Source organism: Trematomus bernacchii, unplaced genomic scaffold (assembly GCF_902827165.1).
Source record: "Trematomus bernacchii unplaced genomic scaffold, fTreBer1.1, whole genome shotgun sequence".
Classification (NCBI taxonomy): domain Eukaryota; kingdom Metazoa; phylum Chordata; class Actinopteri; order Perciformes; family Nototheniidae; genus Trematomus; species Trematomus bernacchii.
The window spans coordinates 919,611-942,151 of record NW_022987731.1 but is presented as its reverse complement, the minus strand read 5'-3'; the positions used below and the strand labels follow the sequence as shown (position 1 = coordinate 942,151).

General features: G+C 43.0%; 1 protein-coding gene across 1 annotated transcript in view; it reads left to right on the top strand.

The window, feature by feature from the left end:
- Positions 1-20,564, top strand: part of plch2a (phospholipase C, eta 2a) — a 243,904-nt gene extending 223,340 nt beyond the window's left edge. The window contains 13 exon segments of the mRNA XM_034145637.1: positions 12-167; positions 698-796; positions 1,198-1,298; positions 2,235-2,323; positions 2,868-3,050; positions 3,143-3,250; positions 4,094-4,218; positions 4,782-4,866; positions 6,874-7,020; positions 9,096-9,175; positions 13,551-13,926; positions 17,890-18,634; positions 18,636-20,564. Coding sequence (XP_034001528.1) covers positions 12-167; positions 698-796; positions 1,198-1,298; positions 2,235-2,323; positions 2,868-3,050; positions 3,143-3,250; positions 4,094-4,218; positions 4,782-4,866; positions 6,874-7,020; positions 9,096-9,175; positions 13,551-13,926; positions 17,890-18,634; positions 18,636-19,494 — 3,153 coding nt within the window. The 3' untranslated portion in view covers positions 19,495-20,564.
- Positions 20,565-22,541: the final 1,977 nt, after the last annotated feature.

Genomic DNA, 22,541 nt, shown 5'->3' with positions numbered 1-22,541 from the left:
CCCTCCTGCAGACTACAGCCAACAGGAAGCAGGTGGAGAACCTGGCCAAGAAGAAGCTGGACAACCTGATGAAGGAGTCCAAGATCCGAGACAGAGAAGACCCCGACAGCTTCACCATCGCAGCCCTCCCCCCCACCGGGAAGCCCACCGACAAAACGGGTTCCAAGGTAAATTGTTCCAAAGATTTATCGTTTGTTTAAAAAAAAATTCCACAGTACAGCTCACAGAGAAGAGATAACATCTGATCCTTTACAACAGACACTATGATCTTTTTAAGTTTTTAGTGACACTGTAATCCTGCTAGAAGTCCATAGTTATTAGAAATGTAACAGTAATCTGATTTCATATTTGTTTATGTAACTGGAAGGGAATACAGTTAACTTTTTTTATCCTGATAACATAATCCTCTTACATGTAATCTGTTTCTCACAAGCCTGTCTATATACTGTAAGGCTTCATTTTCACATTCAGATGTTCTCTTCCCAGAGGTTTAGGTAGTTTCAGGTTTTATTTGTCACATTTCAGACATCACGAATGAGCAATAACTCCCAGCAGCCCTTGTGTCATATATCATTTTTTATGTTCAGGTTCCTCTGTGTAACTGTTCCTTATGTCTAGCAGAGAGTAACAGTTTCTTTAATAAGTTCTCTTACAAATCTCCAGCATGTTTCCTAACCTGTCTCTCCTCTGCTGTCAGGGTAAGAGTGAGGAGGGGACCGACACGGGGGACGAGGCTAACCCCTGCAGCAACAAGAGGACAGGACGCTCCTTCATGGGGAGTTTCTCTAAACGCAAGGTTAGCTTTTACTTCCCTCTCTTTGAAGACTGTTTTCCAATATCCCACGTGTGATGAGAACACAGGACTTCCAGTTTCAACTTTAATCACTGTAGCTTGAATTTATTTAAAAAGGGCAATGATCGGCAAGTTAAACTAAGAACACTTTGATCTGATCTGTTCTATTAAATGCAGGGCTGAAATGAAGTCGGGCTGACTAACTAATGGATCATTAATGATAGATGGCAGTAATTGCCTTAGTTTGTGTCTTTGTGTTCTCATGAACCTCTACAAGAGATAACCAAAAGACTTGTGTTCCAAGAAAAACAGATCAACTTGTTTATTATAAAAGTATCATCTTATGAAGGTTGTTACTGTCTCCGGTATTCTCTGGCTCCTCACTTGTTCCCCTTCTTTTGCAGAAAAAGGTCACCAAGCTGAAGAAGACGTCGAGTTTCGAAGACACGGACACGGACCAGGAGAGTACGAGCAGCGCCTCCCGGGCCCCTCTGCACCACAACAAGTATGCTACACACACACACACACATACCATGTATACATGACTTCAGGGGACATTCCATTGACTTACATGCATTTCCTGGAGACTTATCTTAACCATAACCAACACATGCCTAACCCTTACCCTTAACCTTACCCTTACCCTAAACCTAACCAAGTCTTCACCCTAAAATTAATGATTCCCCTCATGGGGACCTCCATTTTGTCCCCATAAGGGAGGCGAGTCCCCACACGTGACGGTGTAAACAGATTTAGGTCCCCACAAGTATAGTAATGCTAGGCCACACACACACACACACACACACACACACATTCTGAACTAATTTAAATACTGTAGATGCCAATAGTCATGAGAAGCGTGATATTTATAGTTGTGGTGGAAATGTCACGCTTAATCACCTTCTGGTAAGAAAAGAAGAAATATACAAGCTTAAACCAAAGTAGTGTTATTTAATAAAGAGTTATAGCATTTAACAGAATCAATCTTATTTCCAGCTGGAAAGGGCAGTCCTGCACTAGCAATGGTACCAAGATCTGACCACGTACAACAGAAAATACAAGCACTTTATACACTCAAAACACAAAGAAAGGGGAAGGTCTCAGCAAGGCAATATACATTACAGGAAGTGTTGGCCAGATGTTTGAAACTTGCATACATGGTAATTACAACCCTAATATCAATCGTAACAATGGTTGAAGAAACAGCCTTCTGTCTGTTCTAAGGAAGTGAACATTAAGTAGCTAGATGTGAATTCAAACTGCGGGGAAATCAAACCAGAGAAGGAAGTTATATACTTAAATGACACTTAATGATAAATGTACTACAACAATAGTGATAACACGGTTATAATATTGCGGTAATGAAAGTCTGAGAATGTGACAGCCCTACTTTACATTTATGTGTTTACTGTAACCTTTGACTTCTTGTTAAACCTTCCAGAAAGAAGAAGACCATGAAGTTGTCCCGGGCTCTGTCTGATCTGGTGAAGTACACGTGCTCCGTGGGTCTCTACGACATCGAGGCACAATGTGAGTGCTTCTGCTAACCTGAGGCTAACTGCTAACAGTGTGGAGCGGACATAAAACACCACTTTCTGGCAGGCTAGGGAGGTTACGGACTAAATGTAATGGGATTACTTAATCAGGATACAAAAAGGTATCTTAAATCCCTTCAAGTTACATTAAGGGAACACTGACTGCAGTTTGTCATTGCCGTTATCAGAAAAATGTAAAAGGATGTTGAAAATAAATAGAAAAACATTCATCATTTTAATTAGTCTTTTAATTGAATTATATTTACTCAAATGTTATTCTTATTTTATTCCTTTATTTATCAATTTATTCATTCATTCATTTACTAATTTATTTATATTATATTGTTTTATTCAGTCCTGTGTTTATTGACTTCTGTTGGTATTAAGTGTTTTGATCAATTACAAAGTTATGTGGTACTCGGTATATATAACCTGTGAAGGGGGGGTAGTATTGTTTTTATATTTGTTTTGTATAGCCCTTGTGTTATTTAAAAGAAGTGCTATATGAGTAAAGTTTGATTTGATGTCTCTGTGGTCAGCCTCCTGCAGCTGGCAGGTGTCGTCGCTCAGTGAGACCAAAGCCCACCAGGTGATGCAGCAGAAAGCCACCTCCTTCATCCATTTCAACCAGAGACAGCTGTCCCGCATCTACCCCTCCTCGTACCGCGTGGACTCCTCCAACTTCAACCCCCAGCCCTTCTGGAGCGCCGGCTGCCAGCTGGGTACGAGCGTCATCTCTGCTCTGCCACCATTATTTTCTGTCCTGCCAGTATGTCAGGGCTGACAATAACAAGCTGAACTGCTTTGATTTCAGTCGCTCTCAACTACCAATCAGAGGGCCGCGTCCTGCAGCTCAACAGAGCCAAGTTCTACAGCAACGGGAACTGTGGCTACATCCTGAAGCCCGCCTGCATGTGTGAAGGTCAGCAGCGACATAAGTCATTAGCAGCATTTCAGTTTGGATCTATTTAAGACCTTAGGAATACTGACATCATTCATGAACAAGTAGGTTTAGCAGCCCCACTTGTTATGTTATGTATAGGCATTAGAAAACGTATAAAGAACAGTATTATAGAATCTTTTACTATGATGTTAATTTGGTCTTTGAATAGGAATTTCACTAAGTCTGAGGTGCATGGAAATGGGAAAAACCTCTTCACTGATGGCTTATTCATCATTTGTAATGTTGTATTATTGATTTCACAAGTAGATAGTCTCAAAATGTATGCTCTCATATGGGCATTTTATTATTTGCAACTTATGTCATTTGTAACCTCTGCTATATAAATGTTCTTTGGTACAGGGTTTGTATTATATGTAAGGGATAATGTAGCGAGCCGGTCATCAATGTAAAAAGAACACCAACAGGGTGAGCAGGATCCCGACACGAAGCGGAAGGATTTTCAATCTTCCTGAACCTTTCCTTGCCAATGCTGACATTAAAGTGACCCAACTCTGCGGATTGATATGACTGCACACACTTTAGTTCCTGCTTAGTAGCACTCTTCTATCGAAAAAGAGCAGACCACAGAATGTTCGAATGTGACAGCATCGAATATTCAACTAAGCTGTCATTTTTAAAAGACTCTCTACACATTTGATATTCCAATGAAACTTGCTGGATGGACTTGCTGTTTTAAATCTGATCATAATGATCAGCAATGTAACTAGCTTTGGATGAAAATGTGTTCATTTCAGAATTTAGAGTTGAACTTTGTATGTGAAGGAAATCAAACATGTACTTTTCTGTTTCTTCCCCTCACAGGGACCTTCAACCCCAACCTGGAGGAGCCTCTGCCGGGTCAGATGAAGAAGCAGCTGGTGCTGAAGATCATCAGCGGACAGCAGCTGCCCAAACCCAAAGACTCTATGCTGGGGGACCGGGGAGAGGTAACACACAGGACCACTCCAGGGTCTTTTTAAAGTTATTTAAATATGCAAAATACAGCTCTGAAACAAATTAAGAGACCACTGCAGCATGATCAGTTTCTCTGGTTTTATTATTTATAGGTATGTGTATGAGTAAAATTTAAAAAATATATATTTGATAAACTACTCACAACATTTCTTTGTGTTGGAATTCAACAGTCACTGGAATGGAATGGCTGCCATACATGTAGAGATTAAGATTTAAGAGACATTTTTTCCAGAGCTGTATATATCGGAATACATGTTATAATACATTTTGCTTATACACTAAGAAACATAGTTATGTTAAAGCAATAACACTCAATGCATATGAATCAAATTGCCAAGTTTGACCCGGTGAGATGCTTCTTTATTGGCAGCAAAAGATGGAGACAAAGCTAGGTGTCATAGCTAAGTGTCAACATGACTGAGTGGTAGTTTTCAACCTCACCAAAAAGAAGTGGAGTGGGATCATTGAAAAGTCTTTACATCGAATCACATGGTTGGTGAAGCAGTAACTGAACACTGTAACGTCCGTCTGTCAGATCATTGATCCCTTCGTGGAGGTGGAGATCATCGGCCTGCCGGTGGACTGCTGCAAGGAGCAGACCAGAGTGGTGGATGATAACGGTGAGTGGGGGGGGGGGAATCACTCAGGATCTCCTGCCTTCATATTCTGCAGAGAAGTCGGCCTGTTGCCATAAAAAGGCCTGTTTTGGTGGAGAAATAGTGACTTGGTAATAATGCAGAGTTGCAGGGAAGAATAGTTATAGGCCGACCCGGAGGTTAGCATTGCAAACACACATATAATATCGTGTTGAGAAGGTGTAGAGTCATTCATTAGCATTCAGAGATGTGAGGGGCTGCATCCAAGAGTGATTACACTCAAGTGGATCAGAAATCATCTGTTTCTGTACCATCATTTAAACAAATTGAATCCAACTCAAACCACCAATTAAATCTAGTTCATTATCAATTCTGGTTACAGTGATCCTGATGCTTCAAACACACAATCACATCAATATCAAGTTCTTCATAAAGGAACACACGTCTTACCACACACTCCTCTTTATAACTACTACCTAGTAGGGATGGGAATTTGAAAGCAAATTTATAATCGAATATTCGACCCCCCCAAAAAAACGGTTAACCGATTAACCGAAATGTACATATCCTATAAAAAAAAAAAAAAAAAAATGTGGGGCCTATGCACAGAATGCAGCTATTCAATACTCATTCTTGTTTAAGAATATGAGCATGTCTACATGCTCAGGGGAGAGGCGGGTGCGGAGGCGATTCACAATCAGGCCAGCTGTAGAGAAGACCCTCTCAGCTGGAATTTGGGCATGAGATGAGGTTTGAGTCTGCGTGATCTGTGTGTAGGGAGGGGCAGCAGACATATCATTAGCTAGAACTAGCTAGATCTGATGGATTTGGACATAAACGCGAGTGAAGTATAACCGGACGCGAGAGAGAGAGATCAGCACCTGCAGCTCTGCCCGCTGTGAGGGACCGGTGAGCGGAGCAAAACACACCTTTAGACCTAACGCACTTAGCTATGGCACTGTCGTATACATTGAATTATTCCATTTGATAATATGTAATCAACTTAGGCACCCCTCCCAAAAAACAAAACAAAAAAAAAAAAGATCACAATATAAATATTCATAACTCATATTCTCATATTCGAATACCTGAATAATTTTGAATATTCGATAAATCGTTCCCATCCCTACTACCTAGTGAACACATAAAAGTAACCATGAATAACAACTACATACTGAAGGAGCAGTGTGTACCAGATAACACTGTGAATAATGTCTTCAGTCAATAAAATATGGTTAATGGTAAATAAATGGTTAGTACACTATCCACGTACTCATAGTGCACACTGCCCTACTGGAGTCAGTGTGAACCATAGACTGTATATATCAACTTAAATAAATAAATAAACTTATGCTGTCAAAATAGAAAGAGTACGTTCTATACGCAAATTCATTCAAGCACTAGTGTTTGCCCGGTGTGTGTGTGTGTGTGTGTGTGTGTGTGTGTGTGTGTGTGTGTGTGTGTGTGTGTGTGTGTGTGTGTGTGTGTGTGTGTGTGTGTGTGTGTGTGTGTGTGTGTGTGTGTGTGTGTGTGTGTGTGTGTGTGTGTGTGTGTGTGTGTGTGTGTGTGTGTGTGTGTGTGTGTGTGTGTGTGTGTGTGTGTGTGTGTGTGTGTGTGTGTGTGTGTGTGTGTGTGTGTGTGTGTGTGTGTGTGTGTGTGTGTGTGTGTGTGTGTGTGTGTGTGTGTGTGTGTGTGTGTGTGTGTGTGTGTGTGTGTGTGTGTGTGTGTGTGTTGAGCTCAGCACGAGAAGAGGTGCCCAGGCAGCACCTATCAGTCTCCTCACACACTCACACACACACACACACACACACACCCTGAATAATTGATGAGAGCAGAGTTTGCTGACTCTACTGGACTGTCCACTCTCTTTGTCCTCTTTTTCTCTTTCACTCCCTCTCTGTTTTATCTACTGACTTCTCTTCTCTTCACGCTCTTTGAATATCCGTCTTGATTATTCTCCTGCGATTCCCCTTCCCCTCTCTCCCCTCCCCTCCTCCACCCCCCCTGTCTCTCTCGGGACCGGTCCCTCAGGCTTCAACCCGATGTGGGAGGAGACGATCGTGTTCACCGTCCATATGCCGGAGCTCGCCCTGGTGCGTTTCCTCGTGTGGGATCATGACCCCATCGGCCAGGACTTCATCGGCCAGCGCACCATCGCCTTCAACAGCATGATTCCAGGTAAGAGGGAGCTGAGAGGCACCCCCACCTCACCTGCCCCTCCAACAGTTTGTGGTCACCTACAAAAACCTTCTTAATGCATTTTGTTTCTCATGTTCTAGACATAGAAATGGTGTTTTTGCTCTGAGTCAGAGAATGAATAGGCTATGGTGGAGGTGCATTTAAAGTCATGCCGAGAGCACTGTTGCCATACTTTATTAGGATTTAAAGATGCTGCTTGATCCCATACATGTATGTTTAATCGATGTTACAATAGGACGAGTTTATAAACGGAATAGTTTTGGGAAATCCTTCAGAGTTTGATGAGAAGAGGAATCAGTTTAGTCAAAACCTGGAGCAGGGACATGGTTAGCTTAGCATGAGGCAAAGTAACAAAGCTGGCCTGGCTTTGTCCAAAGGTTTAAAAAAACGACAACATTGAATATATTAAGACATGCTTAAAGTGGACCTATCATGCTATATTTGAACAATATATTTTAGGGCCATACCTATATAAAGTATATAAATATAGTATTTTTTTCAAAATACCAAACAGATCCTGCATTTTAGCCATGCCTCATTTCGCTCCATGTGCTCTTTTTCCAGCCCTGTTTTTGCAGGGGGCTGATTCTGTGAGCTGCAGCTGACCACGCCCCCCTGCAGGAGAGGGGAGCGTGCTCTGAACAGCTGCTGGGCTGTCAGAACAGGGGGGGGATCTCCGTCCTCCGTGTTTTATTATATTATTATATAGAGTCGTTATTCATTTGTTTTAAAGCTCAATAAATAACAAAGAAGACCTTTGACCGGCACTTTTCTAATTTTGTCCGGAAGATTTAAACTTTAACGGACATCTTGACCGGCGAAAAAAAACCTAACTGAAACTCTGCCGCACGGTCCCCTCGTTCCTTGGAAGAGGCGGAGAGGTGGGTGTTTGTCATCTGCTGGTGGACTAACCAGAGAGAATTACAGTGCTTGCCTCGACGGGGAGGGATTGCATTGAATTAAAGCAGCGGGAGCAAACGCTTGCCTCGGGGAGGGAGAAAAAAAGACACAGTGGAGAATAAACAGAAGGGTAACCATGCGCGGGAAGTCTTCTTAGCTGCTTTTGTGGCAGACTACAGCGCCACTTACAGGCCTGGCATATGTACTACAGCGTCTCCAGCGCTTTCGAGCGGCAATGGCCGGCCGTGGCCCAACCCCACATTCCCCTGATAGGTGGAGAGTTGGCCCAATAGCCGTAGCGCCACTTTACTGACGTCAGTAACGTGTTCAAATCTGGATCAGTTTTTATCAGATCCGTTGCAGCCCCTTTTTTAGAGATTTGGGTATGGAGGAAAATAGAGAGGGTTGTGTTTTCTGACACTTGGTGAGTTCCCTGGAACACCGGGGACACATATTCATGTATAAAAGACGTACAAAAGTGCATTTTGCATGATAGGTCCCCTTTAAGGGTTCCATCTTCCCTGAAACTAGATTTTAGTGTTGTTAATGTTCACACTGCATCCACCAAATAAAAAATCTAGTAATTAAATATGAAATACACTATAACATATTTCTTATATATGTTTTTTCAGTATATACTCCTTGGTGAAGAGCATCTGTCTCATTGACTGGTCTCGCAGTATCCCATACTGATCAAATACAATTCAAGTGAAATAGCTCAATAAAATGAAAAAACACCAATTGAGTGCTTTTCTTTGAAATAAATTGAGTCATGTTTATGTATAACTAAGAAATTAGCATTAACATTTTTCTTTATTTATATTCATACAGTAAGGAGAGAGGACTAAATAATTAGAATGAATGGAAACTAAATGGTGAGGGTCATCTGCGTAATGCCTTATCCACCGGTGGGCTCAGTACCAAGCCTTTTGGAACACAATACCTTTCAGTTTTAAAATGACCTGTTATCTAGTGATTTGTTTTTTCTGATCTGTTCTATAACAATGCTACGTTACGGACTATCTAAATACTTTTTATTAAAAAATATGTGTATTTTCACTGCTGATTGATATAACATGTTTTTATCTTCAGCGGTTCCTATCTGCCCTGTTGTGTTTGACTCCTAACCCTGGTGTGTGTGTTGGTATGTGCAGGTTATCGCCATGTGTACTTGGAAGGTATGGAGGAGGCTTCCATCTTTGTTCACGTAGCTGTGAATGACATCACTGGTAAGGTAGGTACAACTGTAGGAGGGAGCTGAACATTTGTGAGAAATTCATCAAAAAAATGTTATTGAAGTATATGAATTATTGTAAAGTAGGACTTTTTTTTTATTATAAAACTTATTCTGGATTTAATACACAGTTATGAATATCCAACGATATATCGGCCAATCATTTTTATTAACAAAACGGATTTGATAAGGAACTTAAACTTGTTTTATTTTTAATTGAATGTGTTTATTGAGTTTTATTTTTAACAAATGTACTAAATAAATGATCACTATTTAAAATGCAACAGCTCAGCAAAAAAAGCCTACATAGTTCTCTCCATGCACATCTGTCAAACATCATATGGAGTCTGTTATCACAGTGTCATAACGAAAAGCACCAAAGTCTGCCCTTAGCATCTCATGTACTTCATTCAGGAGCTCTCGTTAAAAAGCGAAATAGATACATTTATATAATTGACTTAACATGTCATACACAAGTCAGGAGGTCCGTTATCATCACATTTTGTGTCATACATTAGTATATTGCAAAGGCTTGGGTAGTGACAGATAACATGTAACAGAATGACATGTTCAGGATACAAAAAAAAGTTTACTGTATTCCCTTACAGTTATATTAAAAAAAGTGATCAGATCTCTGTTACATTTTTTTTTTTAAATTACTACCAGGATTACAATGTTACAATAGATTTTTTATAATAAAGATCGATATATTATATTAGACGTACTGCCTGCATTGTCTTTGTGGTTTTCATTTAGGCTACTTTCAGATGGACATTATTAAAATAAACTATTCTGTAGGCCTAGCCTAACTGAAGATGACACATTTTTCATTCTAAATATCTTGGCTTCCTCTTTTCTAAGGTCACATTGCTCTGTTGTCTTTATAATACACTTAAGTAAAGAACATCTTATTTTCTCCTTGGCATTGCATTTGATATAAGGTCATCCAAAAGTAACAGAAAGTAATCAGGTTACTACTTTTATATTACAATAATTGGATAATGTAACTGATTACATTTGACATGTAACTAGTAATTGTAACAGAATACAGTTTTAAAGTAACTCTCCCAGCCCTGATGTTGGTTAGTAGAAAGATCAAAGAGAATTATAGATAATTATACATTATAGATCAAGTTTATTTAGCTTCACTCTGTCTTTTCTTGTCTTTGTGTTTCTCTATCACTCTTATTCTCTACAAACATCCTTCTCTAAAAGGTCATTTCAAGCTTCAGAAACCCAACAGCAGATTAGACCCTCAAATATTTTCTAAAAGGCACAGATGTTTCTCCTACCCTGTAAATTAACAGTATTTTAATATTTTAATGAATAAGGTTGTTCATGGATATTGGATCTTTCGTGGATGTATCTGATCACAAGGCCCCCTTCCTCAATGAATCAAAAGTCCCTCGTCTCGTTGTCAACGTGTTTATTGGTTAGAAGCCAGAAATAAGTTATGTGGTTAACACAAGCCTAAGATATGTTCAAGTCTTAAAACAGTGGTTGCTAAGTTTCTAATTAAACTACTATATGTCATCACGTATAACATTAGCCACCTTTAGCTTAGCATTAGCATTTTACTTCTAGAGATTGCAAGGAGCCCTAGCAATGCTAACTTCCATGTCGGCCTACAAAAATCAGTCGTTACTGCACCACTCAATTGGAGTGATATTTGTGTGAGGTGGTGAACTGATACAGCAGGGTTACACATATATTAACATCATCAGCATACAAAGCATTTTTTGAGATTTCTACAACTTTGTATGTTGTCCCTGTCCATTGTTAATATGACAATGCATACATTTTAGCTGAGTCACCTTCTCAGTGAAATGGGGTTGGTCCGCTGGCAGACATATTGAGTGTCTATTATTGCTCTTATTTCAGTTAGACCCTTCATTTTAAAATCACTCAGCTGCCATGTTGTAAATGACCGCTCTGCTGTTCATATTGTCCTTACTCTGAACTTCCTCTTTCTCAGCAGTTGCCCTGTGCTTACTGTTGTGATTTCTCTCTTGACCCCCCCACCCAACCCAATCTTTTCTCTCTTTCATCCTCCCCTCTGATTTTCGCTCTCTTCCTGTGTCTGTTTGTGCTTTCAGTGGACCCCTCTTTTTCCAAACGCTCCATTTAGAGGCAGGAAATATTTAGGAGCCCTGAAGCTGCCCCTCAAAACTCAGGTGTAGTGAGACCCAGTCGGCATCTTGCATGAGCCACCTGCCCCCCCCCCCTACCACCACCACAACAACACACACACACACACACACACACACACACACACACACACACACACACACACACACAGCCCCCTCCAACTGCAAGTTGGCTGCCAGTACGTGTACTGTAGTACGTGGCCAACTCATGCCTCACATGAGTTATGAAGGCTTGACCTGCCTGCTTCTCCATTGACACCCCCCCTTCCAAGTAGATCCAAAGTCAATTGTTGGATAGACGAGAGAGCGGTGTGTGTCAGGACGTCTTCCAGATTGGAGGACTTTGTTACTCTGTTGTTTCTGGCTTTTTTCCTGTGTGCTCAGGAGTTTTTCAGCGCGCTGCACTGCAGGGGTATTCAGTTCCAGTGCCTTTGAGGACATTCAGTCCTCTCTTGTTTGCTCTGACCTTGTTTTTCTTCATCATTTTGTAGGGTTTTTCTCCCCTAAAAAACGACTTTAAAGAGCCAGGCATAAGTCGGTCACTTTGTTTTCTTGACACGGCCTATTCAGATTATATTTGTATTCAAGCTGCAGCCCAGTTCTTTGGTATTTATTTATATTAAATTATTGCAGTGTTGTGTAATATTTGCAGTTTTTTATGCAATCAAATTCTTGTTTTCAAAGCATTCTACTGCTGGTTGATGCTTGGTTTTCAGCTACACCCCCATTATACCGGTTGGATGATTGATGTTTGTAAGGAAATGAAGAAAGCATCATGTCTGGTTTTTCTCCTTGTTTCTAAAGCAGCGTGGCTCATCATATAAACACCTGTCAGTCAGTCTTAAAATCATCGGATGATATATGCTCTGAAAATGCAGATTTTAGCCTTACAGTAAATTAGGCAAAACATGTTTGGACTTATCTCAGTAAGCTACTAGATGAACTAAGGTAGAGCAATAACATTGAGCTTATTGATCTTTGGCTAAGACAAGTGTATTATCTCAAACAGGAAGTCTGCGTAGGTCCTGACTTAACCATGGATGTATAAAGAGAACTGGGTAAAGCGTTGGAAGTGCTTTGAAAGTTAAAAAGAATCGCCACTAAAGAAATGCTGATTCGAAACCATGGTTAGAAAAAGTTAGGCAGTTCCTGTTTCTGCCGGAGAGAGGTGAGTTCGTCCCAAAGTTTGCTGCTGTATTTACACCCCCCACCTGAAAGAAGGAGCCTCATTCAGCTGAGTCAGACTACAGATGGGAGTTTGTAGGGATCGGTCTGGAATGTGGCTCTCATGTTCACTTCAGCCTTCACTTCAAATGTTTTCCCACAATACTTATTTTCTTTCTGCTATTGTCTTATTGTTGCTTTGCTGTTAAAAGTTGTCCAGTTAGCATTTCACCACAGTGGTCAACTGTCAGACTCTTTGGATCTACTACTTTCACATTGTTTAAAACGCTTAATGACAAGTCATGGCAATAGATTTTGGTAACTACGGAAGCTCCATTTTGCATTTCTTTAAACTCGTCCAAATGACATTTGATTTCACAGTCACTGATGTCATTGTCTGAGTGTCCTTATCACTGTCATCCCTCGTGCCCTGTGTTTGTGACGTCCCACCTCACCATGCAGCAGCTGAAGACACAGCAAATAACCACACTGTTATTCTGCTGATACGTTTTCAGTAACCTCTTTTTATATTGATTTTTACAAAAGATAAATCTTATCTGTATTTTTCCCATCATCTTAAAGCCACCATTTTTTGAAATTCAAATATTCTATGTGATAAGGATCTTCATTATTCTGATGGTGTAAGTTTGAACAACTGGAAAGTATCAAAATGTGATTTATTTTGTAAGTGTACACACAGCAGCTGTTGGCAGTCTGGGCTGCTCTTCGTGTTAAACATTAACACGTAGCTTCAAGCATGTGTTTGACTGATTAACTATTAACTACTGGGATAACAGCTGCTGTATTCAGATGTGTACGTTGTCAAATGACTGCTGGATGATCATGTAAAACACAATGATGAATCATTCTGTAAATGGATATTAATGTTTTTAAGCATGCTTAATTTACAATAACTTTTAAATGTATCATTGCATAATACAGTGGGCTAGTGCCACATGAATTATGGCAAACATTGTCCCTGTATGACCTTTGCCTTAATCCTTTTGTTTGATTAAGATCCATTGTGTTTCTGACGATGATGATGTGTTTTTTGTTTTTGCCAGGCCAGAGCAGCCACCGGTATAAAAGGACTGTTTCACAGAAACCCAAAGCAGGCTTCCCTGGACAGCCATGCTGCTGCTCAGCACAGCCGTAAGCACCCGTTCGGGGCCCACCTCCTGCGCCGCACTGCCAGCGCACCCACCAAAGGCCAGCCCAAAGTCAAGAAGGGCTTCCCGGAGATCGCCATCGACACCAAAGACTACAGCTCAGAGGGTGCTAGTGAAGACCGGGAGTCTGAGGACAGGGACAAGGCCTCTGCCGGCGCCTCTCACCAGCCCACACCCCCACAGAACAGGGAATCTCTGGCATCCCACCCAGCCAAGGGCCCCTGGGAGCGTCCTGACACCAACGGGGCTTTCCACCCCGAAAAGGGTAAAGGTAAGAGCCATGTTTCTGCTCGGCGAACAGCCATGACGGAGCCTCTGAAGCGGGCCAGTCGGCCTCACGTTAATGACCCTCTGGACATGAAGCAGGGGGTGTTTGCCCGCGTGGCTCTGAATAGCACAGGCAGGGTGGGGATCTCCTCCAACTGCATCACCTGTGTGGTCAGCTCCAAGGAGAGTCCGGAGGCTGAGAGGAAGGTGAATGACAGGCAGGGATCCAAGCAGGAAGATAGGGAGAGACAGGAGAGCCTCACTTCCTCAATCAAGAGACAGACAGATCCTGTAACCATGTCCCAGCCCCCCGCTACCCACTCAGAGCCCCAGCAGACCCCCTCCCTCCCCAGGGCAAACACAGAGGCCCAGTTTCAGAACTCGCCCAAGTCTCTCCCCCGACCTATTCCATTCCCTAGATCCAAACTCAGGCAGACTCTGGGTGCTGAGCACATCCGCCGTCAGCCTGCCGCCCCGCAGAGGAGCCCCCGGTCCTACAGTGTCCCCCGGAGGAGCCCCCCAAGCCCCGCCACACCAGACTGCAGGACCAACCTCTGTTTGCAGCAGGCCACGCCCCCCAACTACGGCGCCGTTAGCACCTCAATGTTAGCGCCTTTCGCTAACCAGCACGAAGGTCTGTCACTCAGCGACTGTAGTAGCTGCGGGAGCTTTAGCAGTCTGAGCAGCTTGGAGTCCCCCCTCATGCTGCCCCCCTGCTCTGTCCTCGACAGCCGCAAGAGGGCCGTAGGCACCCTGCAGCGCGAGATGAACGCGCTGTTCGCCCAGAAAATGGAAGAGTTACGCCATAAGACTCCCATGTTCTTCGCTGGTAAGATATACGTTAGCAGCGTTAGCAGAAACCCAGTAGACGCCGAGTCGTGGCTGTAGAGGACCTGTTGTCTCCCGTAGACCTCAGTTAGCTGCCATACATCCCAATACCCTGAAGGTTTGGTAGCATAATGCTGTCAGAATCATCCCTCTACGTTAAATGTACACCTTGTTATCCCCACGTGTCCCTGAGAGCGTAAGGACCGATCTGATCTCCCATGTGTTTCTTTCCCAAATAGAGTTCAGTTCTAGCTATTATTTTCACCTAAGCCTTAAAACGATTTCAAAGAATTGATTCTAGAAATGTTACTAAATGCTTTCTCTATATCCTAAACGACTGTATCTGACACTGCCCATGCATGACAGATGAGAGAAGTGGTAAGTTTTGAACCTAAAATGAATAGAAGTAGTTTAGTTCAGTTTATTGGTTTAGTTGTCGGGGACCATGAACATAAATCTCAAAGAGATCAAATATTTTGTACCAGATTATAGCGGTTTGCTAAACATCAGGCCCTGGGCAGCTCAAAACTAAATACAGCACATACAATCCAAAAGTCCAAAGTCCCTAAAATAATGCAACAAAAAGATATATTTAAGACATAAAACAATAAAAACAGTGCAAGGAAAAATATGCAATTATATGTATCTAACATAGAATAACTTTGACAGTGTTTGGTGTACTGTCTGCTGAACCATATGCTAGTCACCAAGGTACTCTATAGACTTCTCATAACTTACATATAACAAATTCGATAAATGAAGTCTTATTTTCTATTTCCATTTTAATCATAATGTTCGACACAGAATCTAATTCTCTTTAAAAGTATTAATTGTAAAAGAACAGTTTACACTGCATTATCGGGCTGTGCTGCACTGTTCTGAAAATCACTTCTGATATTTAATCTCTATATGAAGAATTTCAATTCATAGCTTTCAAGATAATGCAGTCTTATAAACGACAGCCTCTAACTAAATGGCAAGTGGTCTGCATTTATAAAGTGATTTCCTCCAGTCTTAGCAACCCTTCAAAGTGCTTATTCATGTACAGGTCAGCATTCAGAGGCTGCCATAGACTGTGCACCTGCTCAGGACACTAACACACACATCGACACACACTCACACACTGATGGCCATCGGGAGCAACTTGGGGTAAAGTATCTTCCCCAAGGACACGACATGTTGACTTCTATGGATCAAAACAACAACCTTTGGATTGGCGGACGACCTTATTGAACCCAGCCTCCCATAAAGAATAGGGTTTTGTTTTTAGTTTTTTTGGGCCGGATTAGCCTTCATTGGAGAGTGACAACATCAAAAGTGTGAGATAGAGGGGATGACGTCGCAGTCCAGATTCAAACCTGCGTCCACCGCAGCAGGGACTTACTACCAGAACATGAGCCGCCTTCTCTAACCACTTAACTATACAGCGACTCCATCTTTAACACTCCTGTCGTGTTTGGCTCAAATCTGACAGATGTACTACTTTCATCAATCATAAATATTGTGTTAACATTTGATTGCTTCAAAGCCTTCTGATATCCTCCACAGTAGGACTTTGAACATTTCAAACTGCTGTCCACCACTTTGATTTAATTTTGAGTGGTTTAGTCAACTTTGTCCCACCTATGGTGTTCCCGGTCAAATATGACCGCCATAGGAAATGAATGGGTAACCCTAGATGATGTTATTCCATCAGATAGTACACACCCACAAATCGATATCCATGTTAACTTTGGAATACACTTTCAGTGTGTATTCTTTGTATGTTCACTGCAGCTGTTCATGTATTGTAAGACATTGTTCACAGCTTAGTGATGATTAATGGTTGTTGTGTTCATTTAAGAGCAGTTTAAACAGATGGAAGTCACAAGACCCTGACACCTGTGCTGTGTCCAGGGGAAACTCCTCTTCCTCCCTCACATGACATATTTCAGGAGAGTCCACTTCCTGCTGCTCCATCCAAACCCCCCCCCACCAGCGTCTCTCGGTTTATCTTGTGATGAATCTAGTGGCGAAAAACAAGTATCTTTGGAATTGTTCTGGCCTCTTTCAATAGATCATGTGTTCTGACATCTGTTTATAATATAATGCAGGCAGATAGTCAACACGTCATGATGAACCTCTACTTTATCTTCACTGTAGAACAAAGCTGTGATGTTTGTTCTGGTGTTGATTTGCAGATCAATATGTGATAACGTCTCTTGTTCAGATGCTTCTCTGTCCTTGCCTCCATTCTCCCTGTTTTTTCCAGTTTTGCTAAAATCCTTTTTCCTCTCTGTCCCGTTTGCACGCTCTCTCTGTCACTAGTGCAGAATTGAAGGGATGACCAGAGCCAGGTAAACCGCTGAACGCATGCTACCTTCACCTTCACTTCCCCATCTCTTTCTCACCTAAATGCTTCATTTCCCATGTGTCACACCTGTGGGGGGTGACAAGGATTTCAAATGATTCTACATTTTCACACATTGTTGAATTTTCACCAAAAGCCAGCTGTGTGTGTTTACATACTTGTATAACGGTGCTGGGACACTCACTGTGGGGAGGGGAAAACATTATTCATGAAGCTTTGTGTCGTGCACAGAATCACTAGAATCACTTGTCTGTGTCGTGGCCTGTACACTGTTTTGTGTTTTTCTGTTAAATGGTGAGATCCAGGAACATGGTCAAAAACAAAATACATTTAGATTGATTAGTTAAGAAACACATGAGAAAAGAGAGACAAAAAGAACCATCTATCAAAGTTTACAAACCTACTTCCTGATGGTCTGGATTTTGTATTAAAGCTCTAATTATGTGTAACATTTAAAGGGGCCCTATTAGGCTTTGTTTCCCTTTCCTGTAGTGTGTTATGTAGCTTTTTCTGCATGTAAATGACCCTATATATAAATATTGTACTTTTTACTTCACTACATGTAACAGCTTTAGTTACTTAACAAAATATCATTTAAAATCATGAACATATAATTATAGGTTAACATATCTGAAATGGGTTTATGCCAATTGAACTTAAGTACGATTTTGAATGCAAGACGCTTACTATTTATTTATATTTAGTGTTGCTGCTTTACCTAAGTAAGAGATTAGCACTTGTTCCACCCCTGCAGACAGTAATATAGTTCTTTGTGCTCTCTCTCCTCAGATTGTTCCACAGTGCAGAAACCAGCTCCTCTTTCACTACACTCTGACGCAGCCAGAACCACTCGAGTCATCCATTCTGTCTCCACTCCAGAAGACAGCCTGTCTTCACATCACTCCTCATCCTCTCCACTGCAATCCACAGCAATAAACGCAGACCACCTATTGGCCGCTCCTTCTAACGGTGCGGTATACTCTCCTACCAGGGTGAGCGGAGACCCTAAGAAACCAACTACCAATTCCAGAACCACGTTGCTCCCTCTGACTCCTGAGAAGACTGAACCATCACAAGTTGTCCCGAACAACAGAGGCGCTGATTCTCTCATGGAGCGCTCACCAAACCAGAAAGAAAACCTGACAGAAAAGAACCGTGAAGCAGCGGAGGTGAAGTCTGACCACAGGGTGAAGGCCGCCGCTGTAACAGAACCTCCACGACCCCCCGCCGCCCCTGCGCCTGAGAAAGCCCCAGCCAGGAGAGCCCTCTTTAGCTCCATGCCATCCCACTCTCCGGTAAGAAGAACCAAACGTGAGGGCCATGTCCTGGTGGGTGTAGCCTCCACGGGGCAGTCGGTAGTACCGCAGGTCTGCACCGACGCCACCATGAACGACCGCCTGTGGAGCAAGTTGGACCCGGCTAGTCACCGAGACAGCATGTCCTCCTCCTCCAGCATCTCCTCCAGCGACACCGTCATCGACCTGTCCCTGCCTAACCTGGCCAGGAAGAACCTCAGCAGCCCCCCCCACAGCCAGCAGCCCCTCTGACCCAAACTGGATCAACTACCGCCACTCAGCGCTGGTCTCCTACGATACCCCGCAAGTCAGCAAGAGCAAGTCTAACCCCAATCTCCAGCAAAGCGAGTGCCCGAGAGATGAGCTTAAGCCCCGCCCCCTTCAGCCCCCCGAGGAGGCTTCTGTGGACTCTCTGAACAGACTGACCCAGAGGAGGCACACCTGGAGCCGGCTCTACATGGAGGGGCTCAAGCAGTCATCCCCCAGCAGGCCGTCCCCTCCGGCTAAAACCCCCATAGCTACAGCTTCCATGTCCAAAAGCCTCGGGGATCTGACCTCCGATGACATTTCCTGTAACTTTGACAGTAAGTACCGCAGTATCAGCCGTAGCTTCATCGTCAGGCCCCTCAGAGACCAGTTCCGCAGGGGGAGTCCGCAGAAGTCCCGGCCCACCAGCGACCTCACAGAGCAGCTCCGGAAGCTGACGGATGTGGAGCCCCTGACCGCTAGCGACTTTGCCCCAGAAACCAGACCCAGAGAGTCACAGGAGGACTTTGTGGATGAGACCTTGATGAGAAGGACCTCCTCCAGAAGCCAAAGCAGGGTGCGCTATATCGCAAACAGGGCCAAGAAGGCCCAGGAGCGGCAGAGGCTCCAGGGCCTGGCCCAGGGCAGGAGTGCCAGCTTCAACCTGGGCTGTGGAAGTCTCACAAACCCCATCGAGGAGCGGGGGAACCCTGAAGGCGCGTGTTGCGTGGCCCAAAGTCCCTGCACCAGCCTGGACCTGCTGAGTCAGCTCGCCCCCCTCAGAACCCCGTCCCCTAGACAGCCCCAGTCCCCCCCAGAGAGCAGTGAAGTCTTTTTTAGGCTCAAACTCTAAGAACTGGCTGACTTGGAACTGAGTGTGAGAGACACAGCGAGAGACTTGTTTGCAATACAGTCCAGATTTTTTTTTAAGTTGCATATCTTGCAGAAATCTCGCATAATGATTTCAAAGTCTCACAGCACTCCTCTGACTGAGAAATCACTTCTACATCCTGAGGTTGTGCAAGATAATTTTTTTTAACCATTGAGAAAATATTGTCTTGAAGCTGAAGGACAGCACCAAACGTTAGATAATTGCCACAACGTATTTAGTTGAAGAGTTTTTATAAAGCGGTTTATGACGACTGTGATCTACTCTCATGTTTGATTTTTTTTTTTTTAACTTCACTTGCACATACAGTAGCAATACATCACTTGACAGGATAGTAAAGGACACATTCTGCTTATGTACTTGAAATGTAATGATGTACTTAACATGTCAAAACGTTAGTATCAGCACATCCATCCACTAGCAATATTTAGAAAAGGATGGCATGGTGTTATATAACATTTTGTTTTAAAGTTTTAATCAGCGAGGCTTGTCCCATGTCTTTGCTGAAGAAAATGGAATTTCTACTACAATGCAGGATAAAATGTCTTCATTTTAGTATTTTTTGTGTCGTTTTTCCATTGTAATCTGACCAAACTGACAATATGTTGCTACCCTTTCCGATATGTGGCATGTCACAGCACTGAGATCATGTACTTTCAAACCGTGGTAGACTACTACATACAGAGTTTAGCCCTTTTGTTGACTGCATGTAGTTTATGCACTGTAATGTTTTTCCAAAGGCTGTGCTTTATTTACAAAGACTTTTTTTATATGAACATTTGTTAATATTCCAAGCTTCTTTTTTGGATTGTCTGATGGTACTCATAAAGCATCATATCTGCGCCTGTGTTCTCATTGGTCCGTGGTACACATACAAGATGAAAATGATCTGTATCAAAGCACGTTTATCTGTCCACCTGCTGTATTGTTTTGCACTGCCGTGCCAGTTGTTTGTGCAAAATGTTAGGGGCAATATTTAATTCAGACAATGTGTAATTATGACCTGAATAAATCTCCAATTAATATTATTAAATGTTTCGCAGCTCATTTATTTCATTTCATCTACGAACGATTGTTTTTCATGGACTACGGTGGCCGACGGGAAAAAACGCTAAAAACACTAGCATTAGGAGAAACATGGTGCAGTTTCAAATACGATGCAAATAAGAATCAGGTTTATCACCAGGTAGGTTGACACGTACGAGGAATTTGACTTGATGTCATGGTGCATACATAAAAGTAAAACAAAAATAAAAAACACAGATAGAGAACTAATATATAAAAACCCAAACACATGCAAATGAAGAAACATCTTCACCGACATGATAAAACATGCGCAAGGTTAATATAAAGTGCTGCAAAAATCTCAAAACAACGGAAACACAGAGTCCTTGTTGATGTTCAGGGATTATAAAATTGGCCCACTGTCACTGGATAACATAAAATGTTACCTAAAATGAAAATATAATTTTAACAATGTACCCGTTTCCTTCTGATTTGATTGCAGATCTGCAGTAAGCTAGCTAGCTAACGTAGCATTTCAAATATACTGTTTTAATACTTAATATGATACAGACGTCACTTTTAGTGGCGTTGTGTTCTGAGCTTCTTGCAGGGTTTTGTTTTTTTTGGGGCCTGAACACGCCGGGGACGGCTTGCAGTCTCCCTCCTGTAATGCCTGCCGGATGCTACCACAACTTAGCCGCCGGCACCGCATGGAGCACTTTCAGGCCTACTATGTGTCGCCGTAGTTGGAGACACATCTCCTCCTGGAGAGGGTGAGACGAGAACATCTGTCGGTCATCCTAGTGGCCCCAGACCGCCGTGGTTCGCGGAGGTGACACAGATGATGGTGGGCCAGCCCTGGGCAGTTCCTCAGGTCTTGGGGGTGATGTCTCAGGGAGCAGGTTCTATAGGGGCGTTACCCTATCTGGGCCAACCTCTCCAGGCTTGGCTCCTGAGAGGGACAGCCTGAGACAGCCTGGCAGGGGGAGCCTTCCTCACTGTTTTTTCCATGCACACCCTTTGCGAGGTAAGCGTGTCTGAGTGTGCTCTATCAGCCAAGTAAACTGCGGCCCCGGCTCCTCCACGGTCATGGCTGAGGGAGGAGAGGTTGCGGTGCAGTGGCTGCTAACCAGAAAGCCGGTCAGGGGCTGTGTGATGGGTTGTTGAACGACAGGGAGTATATCCATCAGGGCTCCACCCACTGTACCCATAGAGTCCAGTAGAGGGCTGAGCCTGTGAGATATAACGATGGGTTACGTATTGTAACCCTAGTTATATAAGCACAGGCTCCGCCCTCTACTCGGGGCCCTGTCTGTCCTATGCCGCTCGCTGAAGAGGGTGTAGGATGACGGTCGGGAGGCGAGGCCGCCTTATATACTGTGGGCCTGCGCGCGCATTCAGGTAGGCCCGCCCCGAGGGGCCGGCTACGTTTATAAATATCTCAGTAGGTGAACACTCGCATAGTAAGGTCAAGGGCATTACCCATAGAGTCCAGTAGAGGGCTCCGCCTGTGCTTATATAACTAGGGTTACAATACGTAACTCATCGTTTCATGGATGCAGCACTTTTAGTAAACTCTGCGTATTACATCTGTTAACAACTTGGTGAAGATGTTTCCTCATTTGCATGTGTTTTTACAAATGTATGCTTTTATATTTGCATAACTTTTGAAAGTGCAGCTTGTTTATCGTAATGTAAGAGGTTTGGGCCGTTGTAGCGCGTTTGCACCTGTCGGCCATCATAATAGAGTTCAGAGAGATGTTTCAAAGAGCAGTGAAGCAGAGCTTTATACAAGCTGACATGAAGAAGCCATTGGCCTCGGTTTTGGCAGCGTCTGTTTGCTGCCCTAATTTGGACTCTGCTTGGGTCTGTGTTTACCAGCCATCACCTCTCTCACCCTCTCTGGTACAAAAATAAAATAATTAGACCCCCATCAGGGAGGGAGAATGATGTGGAACAAAGACTTGAGAGTGCACAATAGACGACAAGCTCAAACAGGAGAGAGA